Source organism: Anguilla anguilla, chromosome 1, assembly GCF_013347855.1.
Source record: "Anguilla anguilla isolate fAngAng1 chromosome 1, fAngAng1.pri, whole genome shotgun sequence".
Lineage (NCBI taxonomy): Eukaryota > Metazoa > Chordata > Actinopteri > Anguilliformes > Anguillidae > Anguilla > Anguilla anguilla.
Genome location: NC_049201.1, coordinates 61,518,835 through 61,539,370, shown reverse-complemented (window position 1 = coordinate 61,539,370; position 20,536 = coordinate 61,518,835). Strand labels below are relative to the sequence as shown.

The 20,536-nt window shown below is 50.7% G+C and overlaps 1 protein-coding gene across 2 annotated transcripts in view; it reads right to left on the bottom strand.

The window, feature by feature from the left end:
• Nucleotides 1-4,050: 4,050 nt before the first annotated feature.
• The window catches only part of setd2 (SET domain containing 2, histone lysine methyltransferase), a 34,040-nt gene continuing 17,554 nt past the window's right edge, over nt 4,051-20,536 (bottom strand). For both annotated transcript variants that reach the window (XM_035419970.1, XM_035419977.1), the window contains exons 7-22: nt 20,029-20,152; nt 19,716-19,793; nt 19,448-19,545; nt 19,110-19,254; nt 17,732-17,866; nt 16,614-16,733; nt 14,963-16,126; nt 14,743-14,791; nt 14,235-14,538; nt 13,162-13,855; nt 12,273-12,398; nt 11,547-11,683; nt 11,306-11,417; nt 5,985-6,059; nt 5,353-5,454; nt 4,051-4,371 (exon numbers count right to left, since the gene is read on the bottom strand). In XM_035419970.1, the coding sequence (XP_035275861.1) occupies nt 4,210-4,371; nt 5,353-5,454; nt 5,985-6,059; nt 11,306-11,417; nt 11,547-11,683; nt 12,273-12,398; nt 13,162-13,855; nt 14,235-14,538; nt 14,743-14,791; nt 14,963-16,126; nt 16,614-16,733; nt 17,732-17,866; nt 19,110-19,254; nt 19,448-19,545; nt 19,716-19,793; nt 20,029-20,152 (3,625 nt within the window). In that variant the 3' untranslated portion in view covers nt 4,051-4,209. The remainder of the gene's footprint in view (nt 4,372-5,352; nt 5,455-5,984; nt 6,060-11,305; nt 11,418-11,546; nt 11,684-12,272; nt 12,399-13,161; nt 13,856-14,234; nt 14,539-14,742; nt 14,792-14,962; nt 16,127-16,613; nt 16,734-17,731; nt 17,867-19,109; nt 19,255-19,447; nt 19,546-19,715; nt 19,794-20,028; nt 20,153-20,536) is intronic.

The following is a 20,536-nucleotide window of genomic DNA, read 5'->3' as shown; positions in this document are numbered from 1 at the left end:
TTTGCAGATTTCATCTTTAATTGTTTTATTCTGGTGGGACGCCCAGTTAGGAATAATTGTTAAACTCTGGACTGCTTCAGGAAGTGCTCCAGAACAGTGGCATGCACCTGCCAGTCTATGTAGCAGCCATATACATTAACCTCAAGAGAGATGCCTGTAGTTTAAAGTTTATGCTGTAGTCTGTGAAAGTTCTTCTAAAAGTTTTTGTGACTGAAGACTTTGGTGGGTTTCACAGCAAGCAGGTACATGCAGTTTTAAGCATAGTCAGCTGCAAACAGAATAAATGCAATGCAAGTGCACTATTACAGGAATCTTAACTCCTTAGTCAGCTAGTGAACGGTGACTTTTGTCGCTGCACCGAAAATCTTAGTGTTCCAAGCGCCACTGTCAGTCTGCAGCACAAACACACTGCAATGTGTGCTGATCCCAGACACAGGAAACCGGAGTGATTTCAGAGAAGGATGAACCATGGGCCGCTTACAGTGACATCTGGCATTCAGTGTGTCAGAGGGGCTGAAAGCCTCACATCTGTGGACAGCATCTGGAAAGCTCAAATTCTCATCCCCTTCCTTACCAACTCCACCCACCCCTCCTCCGCCTTTCAACAAGTGACAAAAATTACAGTGCATGAACTCAAAAAAAAGCTTATCAATAACCAGTCACAGCTGCCAGTCCCTTTAGGCTGCGGGTGTAATTAACCCACTTCCCAGAATCCCTCTCCAGGCTGGGGGCAGGAGGCATTAGAAAACCTTAGATCAGAAGCAGTAATGATACTTAAATTGGTCTAAGCAACTGAGCCCTTGAGATCATAATTAGTTTCCACATTCTACTTCCCAGATTAAACTCCTAACAAATAGAGCAAGTTTTACTCTCCAGCCCAGAACGGTGTCTCAGCTAAGGCACAGGGGGAAACTACTTCCCAGATCGCTTTAGGACAGCTGTTTTAAAGAGAAATGAGATGTACGCCCTCCTCCCCGGGTCCACCAGCGCTTCCCAAGATCCGCCACACAGATTTGAGAGGGGTTAGTTTTCATTTTCTAACACGTTCTGAAGTTCCCTTAGCCTTCCCTCCCCCCCCAACCCCTCCCAGTGGAAATCTGTTGTTAATGATTTTTGTTCCTGCGCTCCTAAGTGGGAGCAGGCAGCTCGCTGGGCCGGGGGCAGCGCTGCATGCCATCACGCACGCCAGACGGGACCGCTTAACTGCGGTCTGGAGCGGCCCGGGACCGGGCTGCGGAATGCGCATGCATGAGGCGGCGGTGGGCGGGGCCCGGGACCCGCTCGTCATGCGTCGCCGGTGATGCGAGCAGCTTCTCCTGGACTGGAAACAGGCATGCGGAGCGCTGGTCACATGACACACGTTTACACCCTGCCCCCAACCAACGTAGACAAGCGACAGAAAACTGAGTTTACACAGAACACAAGACGCAAGCCTCATGAATAATCAACTCGACAAAGTCAGCGGAAAAAAATATATGCACACGTTTACGGACTGAACACGCACGCGCATAGACACACGCACGCACACGCACAAACACACACAGAAACACAAAATCTCAAAAATGGGGGATTGTTGGGATTTTAAGGATCTGCACATAAGTCTATTCAAACCCTTTTCAATATAAACCACTTTTTCCAGAAATTCCTGATTTAAAATGGCAATATGCAATTGATGAAGTGTTCCTTGGAAAAGATCCATGAAATATTGGCAACATCACGTCTAGTGTCAGTATGGAAATCACTGATCATTTCCATGTTATTTAACCAACTAGCTAAGTGTTGGCAGAACTAGACACGCTAATTATTCAAAACAAATTAAGAAGTAGTAATGAGGCTACTCCGTGCGGGATATAGCCTATTTATAGGCTCCAAGCTAATTTACAGAAAGGTATTTTATCAGGCACCGTAGTGCAGAACCTTGGCTGACAGACAGTGGAACATGCCAGTGGCTAACCTGCCTCCCTCCCCTTTGCTAGCAGAATGACAATCAAGGTCAGAACTCATTTTTACAAAAAAGTTTATTTTCTTTTTAAAATGTTTTTACACTCAGTATGACAATGTGCTTGCACAGTACTTACAGGGAAGTGCAGGGCGAGGCTCCGTTTCTACATAGAAAATCTCCAATCTTTCTCCAAAAGAAAACAACTAAAAAGACAACCCCCACCCTATGAGAACCAAACCAAACGAAGAAAAAAAAGTGTCATTATGGAATCCCAAGGACAGGTGACAAACGGGGAACTAGGAGGAGGTGTACTGCACTGGGACCAAGCGTATACGGTACTGAGGGGTGTTCTGTACTGGGATGAAGGTGTACAAAACTGGAATAGGGGGTGTACTGTAGTGGGAAGGATGGTGTACAGTACTGGAATAGGGGGGTATACTGTACTGGGATGGGTGGTGCACTGTACTGGAACAGGGGGTGTTTTGTATGGGGCCAGGGTGTACTGTACTGGAATAGGGGGTGTACAGTACTAGGATGGGGGGTATACTGTACTGGAATAGGGGTGTAACTGTACAGGGACTAAGGGCTCAGTACAACTCTTTACCCTGCACCCCTCCACAAAAGTTATTTTCTTGGTTTGGTTTAATTACATGTATTTACACTTCAAATCATGGACCAACAGTCCATTTACAAAGTCTGCTTATTTAAACATTCTCAAAAACTATTTCTCAATATATTCACATATAAAGCAATATAATACACGTTTACTTGAAAGTGTGGTTTAATGCAGTTCGACAGGAGGGAGGTGTGAAGTGAGAGGGTGATGCTGAAGGCCAAAGCCTCGCACACAGTAACCCTGAAAATCAGGTGATATGACAAAACCTAGGAGACAAACAAGCAAGCTGTGACATGCCTACAGGATGGCACAGCTGCGTCTGCCCAAATAATGAAACAGAAAACAAAAAAATCTCATAACATGAGCAAGCTATGGACTGTTAAAACCACAATGCTACATCCACTTCCTCTGAGGGGAGGGGGGGGGGGGGCGGGGTTAGGAAATGGTGAGGGCTTTAGGGGGTTTGGAATTAAGAGGTGACACAAAACCATCTGAGTATGCCACTGACTACCTAACTTGCTCACTTCATTCAATTTAATAAAAGACATAAAAATGACAGCGACTGGACGTCTCCTCATAACACGCCGACAGTCCCAATGTTCTCCAATGTTCCCCAAACACCACATTCTGCGTAAAGACGACAAACTGTCAGCAGACACATGGAGATGAAAACATGAACAAAGATGAAAGATCATCTACTTCCCCATCCAGTGCGAATCCCCCCTCCCCCGTTTCAAGGGTGGAGAGAGAGGGGGGTATTGGAAGGTGTCCCGGAAAAGGCAGGGAATTTCACAGAGATCCTGCTGCACATTTTGGCCGGCGGCCATGTTTTCACACAGAGACAGAACTTCCCACTCTTTCGTGGTTTGAAGGCAAGGCCCCACCTCCTGCCTAGCTCACGGTTAGCACCAAAAACACAAAGTCAATGGCAGGGGCAGGGAAACGCATAGGACTGGACAGAGCAAACGGTCAGGGAGCGTTAACTTTTACGCTCCTTTTTTCAGTTGTGTAGATCCATGGTCTTTTCTTTTCTTATTCAGCCAGCCTTTGCACTGATGAACAACTCCTGCTGTGTCCCCCCCCCTTCCCAAAAAAAAAAAAAAAAAAAGAAAAAAAAGCTTTGATGAGCTGCAAGTGTACTGGATTTCATTCATCTGAGATGGAACAGCAACGGTCTTCATGGTCAAGACGTCTTCGGGCCGTTGCTCGGGACAACTGATATCTGAACGGCACATGATTTGGGAGGAACGGACGCCCGTCAGTGCCCAGGGCAGAACTTCATCACAAGTCTTCCTCGGTCTGTGAGAAGGCCCGAGGGCCAGCTGTTTGCCGCCAGTGCCTGTCTCCGCGAAACGTCCCAATAAAACTGGCGGACAGACAAAGCTTTTAAAAGCAGCAGTTAGGACATGGTTATTATCAAGTACAAAATTAGAGCATGTATACATCAATCCCACCCCCCCCACCCCAACCTCCCCTACCCCCGCACCCTCCCCTACCCCCGCAGACCTCACACTCCAGACAGCTGACGCTACGGCAACCGACGCTACGGCAACCGCCTGACCCTGGTGAGCTGATGTCACGTGACCGAGTGAAGGCCGAGCCTGTGTTGGTGAACGTCTCCCGCGAGCTTTCCGTGCGGACGGGTGGAGGCTCAGTCCACCTCCGTGTCCTCCTTGGGCCTGTACACCGGGCCGAACTTCTGCATGTACTTCTTGATGTACTCCTTGGTCTTGTGCTTGACGTTCTCGTTGCACTCCAGGTCCTCCGGGTTCTTGCAGGACTTGAGCTCTTTGTTCATCACGCCGTGCGTCAGCTGGAAGGAAACGCATCACACGTCAGTCACTCAACAGAAAGGCCAGTCAATCAGGCCTGTACCTGGCTGCTGCTGGCACTGCAGGGTGTAGCCCCAGAGAGAGAGAGAGCACTGGGCTGCCTCATTGTGGTAGGCTAATGCTAGGACTGTAACTTGAACTACCCCAGTAAAAGCAGAGCTGGGTAAATGCTGAAGTAGGCTGTCTAAATCCCGTGTGCACACAGGCATTACACACAGGTTTTCTGCTCAATGGCTCTCTGGGGTTTTTTTTTGTGCTCCCGAATGTCCAAACAGGACAAAGTCTAATGCACCTCTGACTGGACTGATGGTTCGCAGGCTCACCGCCGAGCAAAAAAACAGATGAGAACGCAGCCGTTTGAAGACATGCTGGTGGGACTGTTCAGCTTCGAGACTATAATCCAAACCAGCACAGAGAGAGAAAAAGACAGAGAAAAAAGAAACTACTAAAGACTTCTCTTGAAGTACAATGCGTTCCGTCTGTTGCAACGGAAAAAAATAAAAAATAAATAAATTGGGCGAGCTCATAAATGCAGCACAGACGAGAGGGCTGAGGACAAAGGGGACACGCTGTACCCGAAAACCCCACCCCTCCCACCACACCTCAGGTGCCCGCACACAGCCAGGGTGAGCCCCACGCAAACGGCTGTACGAGCAGACATTTCATTTCACACAGCATTTACCAATAGTGTGTGTGTGTGTATACCTCCATTTTGCTGTAATCGCATCGGGTGCACACTATCAGTAAAAACTTTGTGCGTCGTCACTCCCCCTCCCACCCCGCCCCAGATAATCTGGGCTTTAAACGGCTAGTTTTATGCATTGCATCCCGTTTGTTTTGGGAGCTGCAGAGCATAGATGTGCAAAGATAACTGCTGACCAAAAATATTTAAAAAGTGCGTGCCACACACCCACTGACCCCCTGCTGGCCAGTGGGCAGCATTACACCCAGCAGACCATTACCTTTCTGGCTAGGTGTTTGAAGTCCTCGGTGTTGCCAATGCGGCCCAGCTTGCAGTCTGGTTTCCGGTACGGGTTCAGGCACTGCACGATGAACTGGGACATCTGGGGGGGGGAGAGGGGACAGGCAGGATAAGGGAACGGTGCACACGAGTACTTATGGAGGCAGACTGCAGACTCTGCAGAGAGCTGTGGGCTGACGGTCTACAGAAATCAGACTAAAGCTTCAGTGTACAAGATGGTCTCTAGGACAGGAATATTTCTATATGACTAATTTACCTTGCTGGGTGCATGGTATTAAAAGCGTAAAGACATAAAAATATCCATTAATGGTTTAGAGGCCTCAGAATATTGAAACTGAGCCAAGACTAATGTTGCCATTTCCTATAAACCTTTGGGCTGTCCATCCCAGTATCTGGAGATCTGAATAGGTTTGTATTTCAACCCTAATTTGACCCAACCCTAAAGTTCTACAAGATTCTACTAAACAGCAGCTCAACAAGATCTCTAGCTGCTGAATTAGATCTTCTTTGTTGGGGTTGGAGTGAAAACAGGATGGTAGATCTCCAGGTATAGGGTGGGCAGCTCTGCTCGAAGCTCTGTGCAGGGATTGGTGGACAGGCAGAAGGTCTCACCTCCTTGCGGAAGACCTCCTTGCTCTTCTTGGCCAGCTCGCTGGAGGTGTCAGCTTCTGCCGTCTTAGTGGAGAACTGAGAGCACAGAACAGAGGAGTCAGCCACAGGTTAGACACATCCAAAGGCATGGAGGATTCCTAACACTCTGCCACTGTGAAGCAGACACCAGCCCAGCACAGCTGAGATCAGCAGGGCCACTGCACCATAGCACTCCACGCAGCCTATAACACACCACTGAAGCGCAGATTCTTCCCAAAGAGTAAGTTCCACATTTCTCCTCTTCAACTGATTAGTGAAAACAGTGTGCTGGTCATATCCCTTCCAGTTTAATGTCCTCACAGATAGCAGATATTCATTTATTAATTAAAGATTCATTTTTAAGAAGGGCACATTCTGTAAGAGTGTAGCTGCATAATGATGCGTCCACAGCTTTAACGCAGCAGTGAAATGTGTCAGCTCAGCATCACAAACAGAATGGAAAGAATGAACTCGGGCCTGGTTAAAGCCCCACAGTGCAAAATGAGTCAAATACGTACAGTATGAGCAAAACACAAGGTTAAACCAAACAGCCACTCACAGGAAAATCAAAACCCCCTTCTTATAAATGGCTCAAGCATTCTCCTGCAAAGGAAACGACCTGTTGCTGAAACAGCTTGATCTGCACTGATAAAAGCCACACACGAGAGACGAGATCAGGCTTCAACACGAACCCAAATAAAACACAACTTTTAATGAGCTGAATTGCAAACAATGCGCTTAAAAACATGGAACATGACGGAATTTCCTTCCACACATGGAACTTTTAAACAGAGCACTGTTCAGCTGCTCTCCCTCCAGCAGACAGAGAGCTGCATTGTGCCATTCAGGCTGTGGAGTACTGGGACAGAAATAAACCATAGCTGGACATTTCACAGCAGGGAGAAATGCGCACGGCTGGAGAGAGATGAGCTAAGTGCCGTACTCCGCACATGCTCACTGGAGTCCTGTAAGAGTGGACAGCGCAGCAGGGTGACTCCTAAAGAGCCTTTGGGGCCTCACAGGAGGCGGTGCGTAACCAGGGAGACCCCACGGAGAGCCGGAGTCCGCCCAGGCCCACCGCTAGGGCCAGGCCATGACCACACCCCGGCCCTAAAACCAGGAGGCCCCCCCCTTTCTCTCAGCCCCGACCCTTTTCTCCAGCACTGCGCATGCGTCCCAGAGACAAAGGCCCAGCCCAGACACATTCTCCAGTACGAAAGCCACAAATAAATGAATGCCGTTTCCAAGACTGGCTTTCATTATCATCAAAGAAGAGAGGGAAAAAAATGCAGGAAGAGAAAACAAACCCTGGGACTGGGACAGAGAGAAGCCCCCCCCCATCCCCGCCCCCCCCCAGCCCCGGTCGCCTGGGGTCTGTCAGCTGTCTGAGGGGAGAGAGATGGGCACAGCGTGGCCTCCACACAGGAATGCGAGTACGCTGAGCCATTTCCCAATCTAACCCCCCCCCAACATGTTATGGACAGCAGGGTTCTAGTCACACTGCAGCCATTAGATTTAGTGCTGGGAGGGACACTCGATGGCTGAATCCTGAAGAGTCTCACACCGTCAGTTTTTTTTTCAAACTCAAGATGAAACGCGCAGCTGAAAGTAATTACCCCAGCGATGCGTCTTTGGCGAGCCCTTAGCGGGAGCTCCCGCGGTGTCCCAGCGGCCCGCCAGCACCGCCGACGCAGCGGCCGCTAACGCCGCCTGGAAGACGACATCCCCCCCCCCCCGATCCAGAGTGAGGAAACAAATAACATTCCACCAAAACGGCGGGGCGCTACATCAGCACGCCGGGGGGGGGGACGCGCTCGCACATGAGCCAAACGCATCAGAGTGAGGCGCAATCAGCCTGAAGTGCATCTCAAATTAAGGAGCGAGTCATAGTCCAAATTAGCGTAAATACATCCCTTAAAACGGGGGGTGAATGTGTTCCTTTCCTCTCAGATAACAGTGCTGTCATAGTGAATACGGCTGCATGTTGAGCCAATCGGCCTTTAGACTGAACGCAGAGTCTGACACAGTTCCATCGCTGCCAAGAACACGGCAGAATTCAGACCCGGCCAATCACGCCAGACTGAGAAGCACCAAATTTAGCATGGTTGCATACTGTACACCCATGGTACAGAAGGCGGAAAATTAAATAGTCCTTGGACTGGTCTCTACTCTTTGGCTGCAAACAGTATTAAGAACTGGTCTTTGATCTGCACTGAGATTATCCAGATAAAATATGCGCTCGCAGCTTGCTAGAGTCCAAAAATAGCCAGTTACTAGACAGCTGACTCTGCCAGTGTTAAAAATCATTTGCCAAAGCAGTGACTCACACCTGGCATGAGAAATTCTGCTGTTCTGTCTGAACTGAAAGACACTGCAGCATCTACAGGAAGTCACACTCACATTTCCAGAGTGGCTATTTTAAGTCTTCATCAGCTAAAAACTTGCACCTGAGCGAGTTAATGAGATACATGGGGAAAAAAAAGAAACGCATCATTCTTTAATTAACCTGAGAGCACACGATTCTCCAGCTGCAAATGAGCCTTCTAAATGAAGGCTGTCTTCGATGTTATAAAAAATATGATTACATGTGTAGGCACCTCCACACGTGGCGGTTCCCGTTAGCGCTGCCACAGTACCGGGGCTAAAGCAGAGCAGCGTGTGGCTCTGGTTGCACCGCACAGAGAGGTGTGAAAGCCAGCAGAAGCGGAGCGGCGACAGGCCCGTTTCCTGCGCCAGACCCCGCAGCGGGACAGCCTCGCACGCGGCTCACACTCCTGCGATTCACGTCTCGCAAGCGCGCCTTCGGACAAAAATAAATAAATTACAAAACGCAGAGTGCACCAAGTTCAGTGACTGGAGGTGCCAAACACAACTGGATCAGACGCAATCTGTGAGGCCCCTGGTCAGCGTGAGGCCAAACCAGCGTCCAGAAGCCCTGACGAGGACCCACAGACAGCCCTTTACTGAGACCATGCCATTATTTTCCCTCTTCCTGCATTCCTCTCTAAGCTTCTCACTCTTTTTGAGCAACTGGCGTAACTCTGAAGGACGGACGGCACCACAAATCATCCCACAGAAAGGGGACAAATATAAGCCAACGCAGGACAAGTGACAGATGACAGCGCCACTAAATCAGCCATTAAATATGACAGAGACCGACTATGGCTTACAGCAGCACAGACGCCAAGCATCCAAAGGAAGATTTCCCATACTCCTCATATATACAGTATGTGCAGAACCTTTACATGCTGCAGCTGAAGGGGCCTGAGAATAGGCTCACGCTGGATGAAGAAATGCCAGGGATCCCATTCCTGAGCTCTGGGGCTGTGGAGCACAGCTGCTGGAGCCATCCCGGGCCGGCCACATGTTCCTCGTTCCTGCCTGTTACATGCTGACAAATGCGCTCAGGGCAGGGTAATAACGCAGCCCAGGGAAAGGGACATGTGCGCAGCCAGCACTGCACAGAGGGCAGGGTAATAATGCAGCCCAGGGAAAGGGGCATGTGCGCAGCCAGCACTGCACAGAGGGCAGGGTAATAATGCAGCCCAGGGAAAGGGACATGTGCGCAGTCAGCACTGCACAGAGGGCAGGGTAATAACGCAGCCCAGGGAAAGGGACATGTGCGCAGCCAGCACTGCACAGAGGGCAGGGTAATAATGCAGCCCAGGGAAAGGGACATGTGTGCAGCCAGCACTGCACAGAGGGCAGGGTAATAATGCAGCCCAGGGAGAGGGACATGTGCGCAGCCAGCACTGCACAGAGGGCAGGGTAATAATGCAGCCCAGGGAAAGGGACATGTGCGCAGCCAGCACTGCACAGAGGGCAGGGTAATAATGCAGCCCAGGGAAAGGGACATGTGCGCAGCCAGCACTGCACAGAGGGCAGGGTAATAATGCAGCCCAGGGAAAGGGACATGTGCGCAGCCAGCACTGCACAGAGGAGTCTGCACACTGCTAGAGAGAATGCCAAAGAGGGTTTCTTCGCAAGTAATCTTCCAGATTTTGGCACAGCTGAAATGAAGTATTCTTCTTGCTTTCATGGCATCACAGCAGAGTTGTGGTAGGAGGCCGTTCACAGCTGGAGCATGCTGGGAAATGCAACGCAGTTACTGATTCAGCTAGTGAACGGTTGGGTAATGTTTTCAGGGATAACGGTTTCGTGAAATCCAGACAGAATTTATCTTTTTACAAAATACGAAATAATTTGTCAAACAAAAACTTTGCTGCTAACTAGCATAAATTTCCTATCATGCTAACTTCTGCAAGTTGTCAAAACAGGGAAAATTAAGTTCGCTGGATGTGTTTGTCACACAAGAGCCATTTATAAACAGGCATGTTGACAGAATGACCTCTGACACAGTATCCCACTGAGCATGTACAGCCTTTGACCTCTGACCCCAGCACCCAGCCAAGCCCAACAGGGCGGGGCAGGTTGGATTTCACAGCTGCTGACAGTTCAGCAGGCCAACTATTCGCCAACGTCAAATGTTTAACGTCTTCATTCAACACATCCAGATATCACATCAGATGAAAGATGGTGTAAAAGGGACTGCTTGCCTTATTAGGTAGCGACGGAAATGTTCATCTCCACTTTGTCCATACCAGGAAAAACAAGACCAGGTCAAAACCTAGTATATGACTGGACCGAACCGGCCGACCAATGGTGTAACTTCATCAGTCAGTCACAGACATGTGCGGTGTAACTTCATCAGTCAGTCACAGACATGTGAGGTGTAACTTCATCAGTCAGTCACAGACATGTGCGGTGTAACTTCATCACTCACTCAGTCACGGACATTCGCATTTATAGGGCTGGCCCCGCTGTTGAGGTTCAGCCAAAAAATACAGGTCTTCAAGCATAAGATACTGAATTCAACAACTTTTCCATTATTTTGACAATTCAAACCCTTTCCATGTTACATATAGTCAGACGTCTCAACCTTTATTCATCCATTCATTATCTATACCAACTTATCCTGGGCAGGGTTGCGGGGGGTGCTGGAGCCTATCCTAGCAAGGATTGGGTGAGAGGCAGGAATACACCCTGGACACACACCCAATCTATCGCAGGGTACACCCACCATTCACTCATACCTACGGGCAATTTAGAGACTCCAATTAGCCCACCTGCATGCCTTTGGACTGTGGGAGGAAACCGGAGTACCTGGGGACAACATGCAAACTTGGAGGCGTTAAGAGAAGGCATGCTGTGGAGAAGCAGAGTGTGTTCTGTGAATGGTGATCAGGATGAGCCCGAGGACCAGACCCAGACCCAGAGGCGCCGCTCACGGGGTCGCCCGTTACCTTGGAGGGGTTTTCGTCGTAAGTGGGCGTCCCGAGGTCCATCTCAGCCTCATGGTCTACGCTGGCATTGTCGCTGCCCCCCTCCCAGCACGGGGGGTCCCACTGCGTTTGCCTGGCAGGGTGGAGAGAGGAGGAAACGGCACCAGTCACTACCGCGCTCTAAACGGCTCTGCAGCCATTGAGGGAGCTGAAGGGTGGCACACAGGACACTCCCACGGCGGGCACCGGGCGCCAGGCCTACCTGGTGATCACATGGTAGTAGTAGATCTTGCCCTCTGGGTCACGTGCTACTTTCCAGCTGGGGGGCAGGACGATGGATTTGGGTTTGGGGGGCGAGGGTGGGGGCAGGTCCATTAAGTTGTTGGGGACCATCATCTCCTGTAGGTAAACACAGAGAGGAGTCCGTTGGTAAATACGGTCATATTTTAATACAGTCATATTCGAAAGGGCTGACGTGGAAACCTGAGGGACAGTAAACGGCAGGGGAAACGAACGGCCAATTGAAGTTCAGCAAAAGAGCCGTGAATAAAAGTGGGGAAAGGCGGAGCTTTAAAGGGCAGTGTCCTTAGAGGCATTGTTGGGAAACCAGTGTACCCTCAGGGAAGCAGCAGTCACATGACACCGCAGAGAGAGAAGGGAGAACCTGCCAGCTGATAATGACCACGAGTGAGAGAAGGAAGAAACGATGAGCCTTATAAAAACACGGAGCGATGATTAACGGACCCGTGAGCCAGAACAAAGCCCTGGAAGAGATGTGCAGCAGCTGAGGACAGGCACTGAAGGGCCCTGATCAAAGCAATGACCCAGCAGAGGCATCGCACAGCCAAGCAGCTCTGATTCAGACGCAGATGAAAAGAGCTCAACGCTGCCGAAATCCCCACAGCGCTGGAGAGGGGACGAGCTCCAGGGGGTCCGAGCGCTCTGGCGCCCCCGTGTGGCGGACGGCGGGAGTGTAAAAGCACCGTACCTGCGGAACGGTCTGCGCCGCGACGATGGTGGTGACGCTGCCTGCCTGCTGCAGCACCACCCCCTGCTGGTGGCCAGAGTACACCTGCTGTCCCTGCAGGTAGCCCGCGGCAGGCTCGGTGTAGGTCTGCAGAGGAACAGCAGAGGGAGCCAGTGAGAGCCAGTGAGACAGCCTTTTAAACATAACCTTGATTACATGCTTCATTTCACCCTGTAATGTCAATTCATTGTGATGACTAATCTTCATTCAAAAACAAACATCAACGCATTATCATTATCAAGGCTGACTACGCAAGTAAAATAATGACAGACAAAAAAAATTTGTGCATTTAAATGCAAATTAATTTTTAACATTAACATTCAGCTAAAAAAATTTGACTGGAAATAGCAGCTGCTGGTCTGATCTGAGAGGCGGGCCTTTAACTGATGTTGTCAATCAAAAACAACAATACACAGTACCTGTGCATAAACAACTCAGAAATCACACGTGTACTGGCACTTAATGTGTACTGGCATTGTGGAATGACAATATTCCTGCCAATATTATTTACACACGACTTCAGTCGACCAAACTGCACTGATGCCACCAGGAACAGCCCAGAGCTAAGAATATACCACTCAAGTCATTTGCCATTCAAATATTATGTGGCTAACAAGATAAAATATTTAAATACTTGCAGCCAGCTTTCAAATAATTCAAGCATTAGATACAGCACTACTTCTGCATGAAGACATTCACAAACACTGGTAAAGATGACTCCAAAATTTTCCCCATTTTTGTTAACAAGCATTTGAGTGCTGAAGTGAATGGATGAGCGATTGCAGGTTTGAACACTGATAAGACTCAGCATTAGCCTGTAGCATTAGCCTGTAGCGCAGTGTGGGCTCACCTGTATGACGGGCGCGCTGGTCTGCGGGTAGGCGGCGGTGGGGATGCTGTACACCGCCTGGCACGGCTGGCCCTGGTAGTAGATGGCGGCCTGCGGTTGGGCGGTGGCGGCGGGCGGGTACTGCTGGGCGGGTGTGGCCTGCACGGTGAGCGCCTGCTGTACCGCGGGGTCCCACAGGGGGGCGTAGCTCTGCTGGCCCTGCACCTGCGTGCCGGCCGCCGGCGCGGGCATGGAGAGGACGGCCACGGAGGGGTCCTGCGCCGCCACGCCCGGCTGCGCGTACTGCGGCGCGCTGCCCTGCGCCAGCTCCAGGGGCGCGGCGGCCAGGTGGGTGGTGGGCGAGGGCGAGGCCAGGCCCAGCTCGGGCAGCAGCGGCTGCGGGGGCGGGGTCTGCTCGTAGGGCAGGGCGGGGGGCAGCGGCTCCACCGCGGGGGTGGGCAGCAGCACCTTGCCGGCGTTGGGGTTGCTGGGGTCCACGTAGGCCTGCATGGGGTAGCCCGGGGGGTAGGCCAGGAAGCCGTGGGGGCTGGACGAGTAGCCCAGGCTGTCGTAGGCCAGGGTCTGCAGCTGCTGCTGCTTCTGCGCCTCGCGCTGGGCCACCTCCTGCTCAAACAGCTTCCTCCGCTCCTCCGTCGTCAGCTTCTGGCGCTCCTTCGTCCGCCCCTTCTTCTTGCTGCTGTTGGGGTGGTCGTACCTGCGGGGAGGGGGGGGGGGGTCAGCCTGGGGAGGTCATACCAGCTCTCCACTCTTAGCAGAGGGGGAATGTCCAGAGAGTAAAAGTCCTGCCATGTGTTTCCTCCCCCATGAACTCTGATTCTTCACCTCCTGGCTGAAAAACTGTGCCAATGAGCCAGTTCAGCTGATTGGAACACTATACTGGGGAGGACTTTCACTTTCTGAATTTCCCACCTCTGCTCACTAGTTCTGTATAATCCATACACAGACGCTTTATTGAGGATATACTGAAGCTAATAGAAAAGGAAGTGAATAACAGGTTTGTTCCTGTTCTAGCCGTGAGCAGCAGTGAAGCCGCACAGCCTCTCTCTCTCTCTCTCTCTCTCTCTCTCTCTCACCGGTCATCGCTGCGCCGGCTGCTCCTGTCGTAGGCGGAGAGCGGGGGCGAGAGGGACGCCCGGCGGCGGCGGCGCTCCGCGCTGCGCATCGTCCTCTCGCCGTCGCGGTCCCGGTCTCTGTCCCTCTCGCGGTCCCTGTCGCGGTCGCGGTCCCGGTCTTTATCGCGGTCCCGGTCCCGGTCCCGGTCCCGATCGCGGTCACGGTCGCGGTCCCGGTCGCGCTCCCGCTCCCTGTCCCTCTCGCGCTCGCGGCTGCCCGAGGGCGTGCGCGGGGTGAAGGGCGCGTCGCGGTCGCGGCTGCGGTCTGCGGGGGAACAGAGCGGGGCTTCAGAGGAGAGCTCTACAGCACCTCTGCATTCACACTGCATACGGACAACATGGAGGGAAATCACACAGGCTGAAGAGCCCTGCTCAGAAGACACACGTCTATTACAGTAGCTGTGCTGGACGTGGTCCAGGGGTGCGTGCTCGTGTGTGGGGTGACTCGGGGAAAAGTACAAACTCCTACCACTGTGCTCCTTCTCCACCTGGCTCTTCTTGGGGATCCTGTACACCTCCTGAAGCGTGAAACAAGTGTTCATCTCCACACGCAATACTCCCACAAGCATTACACTGCCACTGTGTGCACATGAGCGTGTGTTTCTCTCAGCTTGGTGAGCATGTGTATGTGAATGTGTATGGCAGTGGAAGGTGAGTGTGAGTATGACTGACCCTGACCCTGACCCTACCTTCAGGTCCTTCCAGGTGTCCAGCAGTCGGGCGGCCATGTCAGCGATGTCCACCACCCTGAGCGGGGGCTCCTGGCTCCTCTCGCTCTCCACGTCCGACACGCCCTCCTCCTCGTCCTGGGACGGTGTCTCCACGGCGATGGCATCAGCCACGGCGACAGGATCGGCCGTGGCGAGGGCAGTCCCCGGATCGGTGGCCTCTACGGCGGACTCAGACACCGCCACCGCTGTCTCCACTGGAGCGGGCGGATCTTGGACGGGCGCGGCCTCTCCTGTGGCCACGCCCTCCTCAGCTGTCACCGCTACCTCCTCCACGCCCTGCTTCACGGCCGCAGGATCCTCCACAGCCTCCTCTACCCCGGCGACCTCCTCCACCTTGGTCTCCTCCTCTTTGGGAAGCTCCTCCGCAGGGGCGGTCTGGCTCGGCTGTTCTGCCTGAGACGGCTGCTCTTCTGAATCCCCTTCCTTCTCTGTGGTCACAGTCAGCGGCCCCATCGCCTCCGCCTGGCTCTCCTCCTGGCTCTCCTCCTGCACCCCCTCCGTCTCGGCCTCCTGCTCCACCTCCTTCCCTGGCTGGCTGAGCTGCACCTCCACCTCCACCTCCTGGCCCTCAGTCCTCTCCTGCTCCGCCTGCACCTCCATGTCCACCTCCACCTCCCCCTCCCCGGGCTCCTCGCTCTTGGGCTCGGCCCCAGTGGCGCCCTCTGTTGGCTCTGCTGGTTCCTGCTTCTCCTCCAGTGCTGCGGAAGCCTCCTCCGCCACCGTTTCCTGGCCCGCCTGACTGCTCTCCGCGGGCTCGGCCTGCGAAGAGTCGTCCTCCTCCTCCTCCTCCTCGTCCTCCTCCTCGTCCTCCTTGCCGTCGGAGGCCTTGCTGGCGTCGGAGAGGGCGCTGTCCAGGCTGTTCTCGCTGATGATCTTCAGGCGCCGGTACACGGCGCGTTTGGGCGTGTCGCTGTCCAGCTCCTGGCCCGGCTTGACGGGCGGCCCGTCGGGGGTGTTGAGCGGGGTCTGGGCGCGGGACGTGTTCTCGCTGGAGTACCCGTCCTGCTCGGCGGGCGGGGGCAGGGCCTGGTTCTGGGCCCAGCGCTGGATGAAGTGCAGCACCCTGCTCTCCTCCAGCATGTTCTTGGTGGAGATGGGAAGAACCGCCAGGCTCTTCATGATCTGTGTGCACACAAACAGGCCAGTGTGTGACTGGGCAAAAGCGCACAGAAATAGCAAACACTTTGCATGGATGTAAAGAAAACTAGCTTGTGTCAAGTAAAAATGGGTGAAACTCCAATTTAATAGAAAAAAACAAATAAATAAAATAAAAATTGATAGGACGATTACTGGCTATAATAATTTAAGATACGAATCATTTCCCTAAAGTGGCCCCCAATGAAAAAGCACTGAGGATCACTTTGGGGAAATGAAAACAGAATAGCAAGGCTTCTGGAGATAAATAGGTTACCTTCTTTGAGCACATTAATTTGCTTGCAATCTATAGTATACATACGGCAGTGTGGTCATACAGTAGCACGCATTGTACTAGTGGCAGGGCAGTGTGGGAACATAATCGCTTCACTGTAAGCTACATGATAAGGGCTGGTTTGTGACGGAGGGGAAAGGGGGCGCAATACTCGTTTGTTTCCTCGTCCCGCCTACTCACCTCCAGCTGCAACTTGATGTTGTTGCCTTTGGCCTCCGAGAGTTCCACCATGAAGATCCAAAGCAGCGAGAGGCCGTGGTGATCCAGGAACTGCTTCAGGCAAGCGGGATTCTGGGTATTCTGTGCAGGGACATCGCAAAGTCACGCACACAGGAATGTGTGCGCTGCGCTTCATGGTCAAAGGACCGGAAAGAACTTAACACTGAGAGTCGCCTGTCCTCTACCGTCAGCTGTGTGTAGTGCTCATAATGGAGTCGCAGCTGCAGGCGCAGCTGTTGCCATCACGACAGTCCGAGAGACAGCTGCTTTCCAAGGCGCGCGTTTCCAGTATTAATATCTAACGTTTGATGTCCGGGTAAGGACGAGTTGCATCACAGTTTACTGATCACAGCACTACCACAAAAGGGTCCAGTCTTTCATGTTATGGTAATTATGGCAAGATTGTGTTCTGTATCTCATCCCTTTGTTACTATGATCTGCTATGAATGAGTGATCTGCTCTAATTAGCTTCAATCATTTTAGGTGCACCAGTAATGTCTCTCAATACAATTCCACACCTCTTACACGTGTGTGGTTTTGTTGTTTTCCATGATTAAATGGTGCTACACTGAGATAAATGTAAGAACTCCAGTGATGTGGGGCTCAGATGGTGAAGCTGCGGCTGGCTGGGTGCTATAGTCCCAGATTGAGGTCCCTGCCATGTCACGGGTTTCTTATAATTGGGCGGGTCTGAAGTAGCCGAAGCTGCTACAATCTGCCTCACCCTTCCTACTTAACACTGCTGCAGTGAGACAACACACCAAGCACCCACAAGTTATCAGATATCAGACAGACATGCATCTCCTCTGACTCACCATTTTTCTGCTAGTGTTTGGGCTGCAGTGTAAATAGTTACAGGTGACCCCCCACAGCACACTGCACGTTGCTGTAATTCTAGTGTATGGACAGGTGACAGAGCAACTCTACAGGCACGACTGAGGTTACCAAATTAAAAAGCAAAAAAACGGTATTAAGATGAACATTCAGGGGTCATGCACTTGGCATTTAACCGTTCGAACGCATTACACATCTTCCTACTACGTATACACAGCCTTCTCCCTGAGCACAGGGAAACTCACCTGGATGAGTTTGAGGCAGGTCAGCTTCTGCTCCATGGTCTCCACTCGAACCATAAGCCGACAGAGCGAGACCACTTGCTTCTCATCGGACAGACCCTCACCATTCTCCAGCAGTGCCTCCAGCTCCTCATCCACCTACAGGGGGAGACAGTGAGTCGTCCTGCTGGGTTGGTGTGTGACACAAAGTGTCTAGGCATGGTGCACACAACTGGACACAACTCATTTTTATTAACCCCCTCAACATTCATCGAACAAACAGTAATGGAAAATGAGACCTTTGAACAAAAGAAACTGCCCTGAATCACTGACCAACCAGGGACTGTGGCATCTCTACAGCTAATCAAGGTGTAATTCAACACACTGTGTTTAAAAAAGCGGATACATTTTCTCAGAACAGTTTCTGTGTGAATTTTCAGTGTTATTTGTGGAATTACACTGGGGCTGCTGGAAGTCTCAGTGCAATTAGCCTGAAGCTTACCAAGAGCTGACCCAATTCAAACAGAAGACACTTCCTTATCACTGTGAATCATACATATTAAAGATGCCTAACATTTCCGCGCATGTAAAATGGATCAATCAATCGTTATATTCAATAGACTGCATAAGCTGAAAAACCATTCTGCAGAGTATGACAAACAATGAAAATGTCTCTGAAAATAAGATAATATATCAGAAATTAGATCACTCCCATGGACCTGCAAATCATATGCTTCAGCATCACCAGAACACCAGATCTGTTAGCTGTGCATAACTAAGAAACCATGACATATAATGCTGTCTGCATTACCTAAATTTGGCATGACCTGTTAGTGGGTCCCTACACATGTCAAAGCAACACACAAAACTGACAAAAAAGAAAACACTTTTTTAAATTCTGAATAAAAAAATGATCCAATTACACATTTTCTAAAGGTAATATGCAAGTGATACGGGTGTGTAGCCAATGACGTTACAGGATGTTGGCTGTGGGAGCACCTATGCAAAGATGAGGACATGACTGGCAAGTGGAGGCAAACACAGCAAGGGATGAGTGAGTAGCATACTAATGTGGTTTGTGTGCATTTCTTTTTCCACACAAAGCCCAGAGAAAGCATGGACTATCTGCTTGAGAGGAATGCCATCTTAATGCTGTTCTGTGGGTAGAGACCATCAGAAGGGTGACCATTTTGGTTCAGTACAAGGAGGAGACCAGTCATTGTATGCCAAGTACAAGTCTGAAACTGATAAGTCAGTGCTTTGAGCAAAGGAAAACAATACCAATAAATATCTAGCAGATTCTGATAGTCTGCATACAGACACACAGACAACCACAGCCACATGCAAACAGAAACACAAGAACACAAAAGGCACAGAACCCTTCAAAGGAGCCCATGCTCACCGTAGTGAGCGCGCTCACTGTGTCCTTCTTCCGCGTGCGTTCTTTCTTCATCTTTCCCCCTGCGGCCCGGATACTGACCCGGTTCTCCCCACCCAGGAAACCCCGGCAGCTCGGAGCTCCACACAGGCACTTCTGAGCCTCCTTCCTGAAGGGGTGAAGTTGGGATAATGATGTTTGTGTTGTTCAAACAACAACGGCACCATCAAAAAAACAGCTGAGGAAATGCTGCAGAAGTGACTGGAAAAATACTGGGCTAGTTTACAGTAATTAATGTAAAAGACAGGTATGAAACTTAACCTTGGGCTACAGACTCAGAGGTGGGCACACGCACAACTTACCCATATCTCTGGAACTGGTAGTCGAATGTGAGTTCAGTGCCAGCTGTCACAGCCTTGGTGGTGAAGAAACCGACTCGAAGCTGACCATTTACGGTCCACTAGAGAGAGAAAGCAAGACCATGTGTTCAATATAAAGCAAAATGGAACCCAACACATCTGCCATTGGTTATGCTAGTCATGTAAATCTTTCCGTTTCTATGCCTCATCATTATTTCTGTTGTGTTGTGTGTTCGATGAGGGGGGGGAGGGCTTCTCGCCCTATACACACCTTCTGGGTCTCACAGTTGGGTTCACAGCTGTGGTTCATGAAACGAGAACAGTTCCCCTTCAGTGTGGCATCAATGATCTAAGGAGAGACACAAACAGGCATGCATTGCTTTTCCCCCCATTACCCTTATATGTACACACAAAAGAATTTCATAGGGATAAAGGTGTCGATGATTTATAGTCAAAGGTGTTATACTAAGAACAGCTGCCGGCCGCCAAGGGACATAAAAGACCAATAACTATATACCTGCCACTACTACATTTGATTGATGGCATTTGGTTTAACTATGATATAGATCCGTTTCTCTGCCCACCTCATTGTTCTTTAGGGCCATGAAGTAGTAGTGGATGTTCTTGTTGCGGGCATACTCTTTGACACGGGCCTTGAACTCTTTGTGGTCCAAAACCTCCCCACAATACTCCAACACAAAGGTGTTCCTAAAGAACAGGTGAAGACAGGAAGGTTAGTCAGACTGAACTGTGGAGCAGCACTTAACTAGAGCAATAAGTCCCATTGCTCTGTGATGATTATACATTACACCATGAACATTATATTCATGTAGTATATCGTCTCTCTCTCACTCACAAACACACGCACACTAATTTTTGTACATTGTACATAAGCTAACGTGCGAGTGCTTTCGAATTTTCAGGGCTCTCCAACATTATTTAGACCCCTTGATAAAGACTGACAAAAGACTTCAGAATATAAATAATACAAGTATATATTTGAATTGTCAAATGTTAACACTCAGAAAATAAATGTCTGACTGAATGCTTCACTACTCCTGTACCTGGATCAGTCTGCTTGTTTGTTTGAGA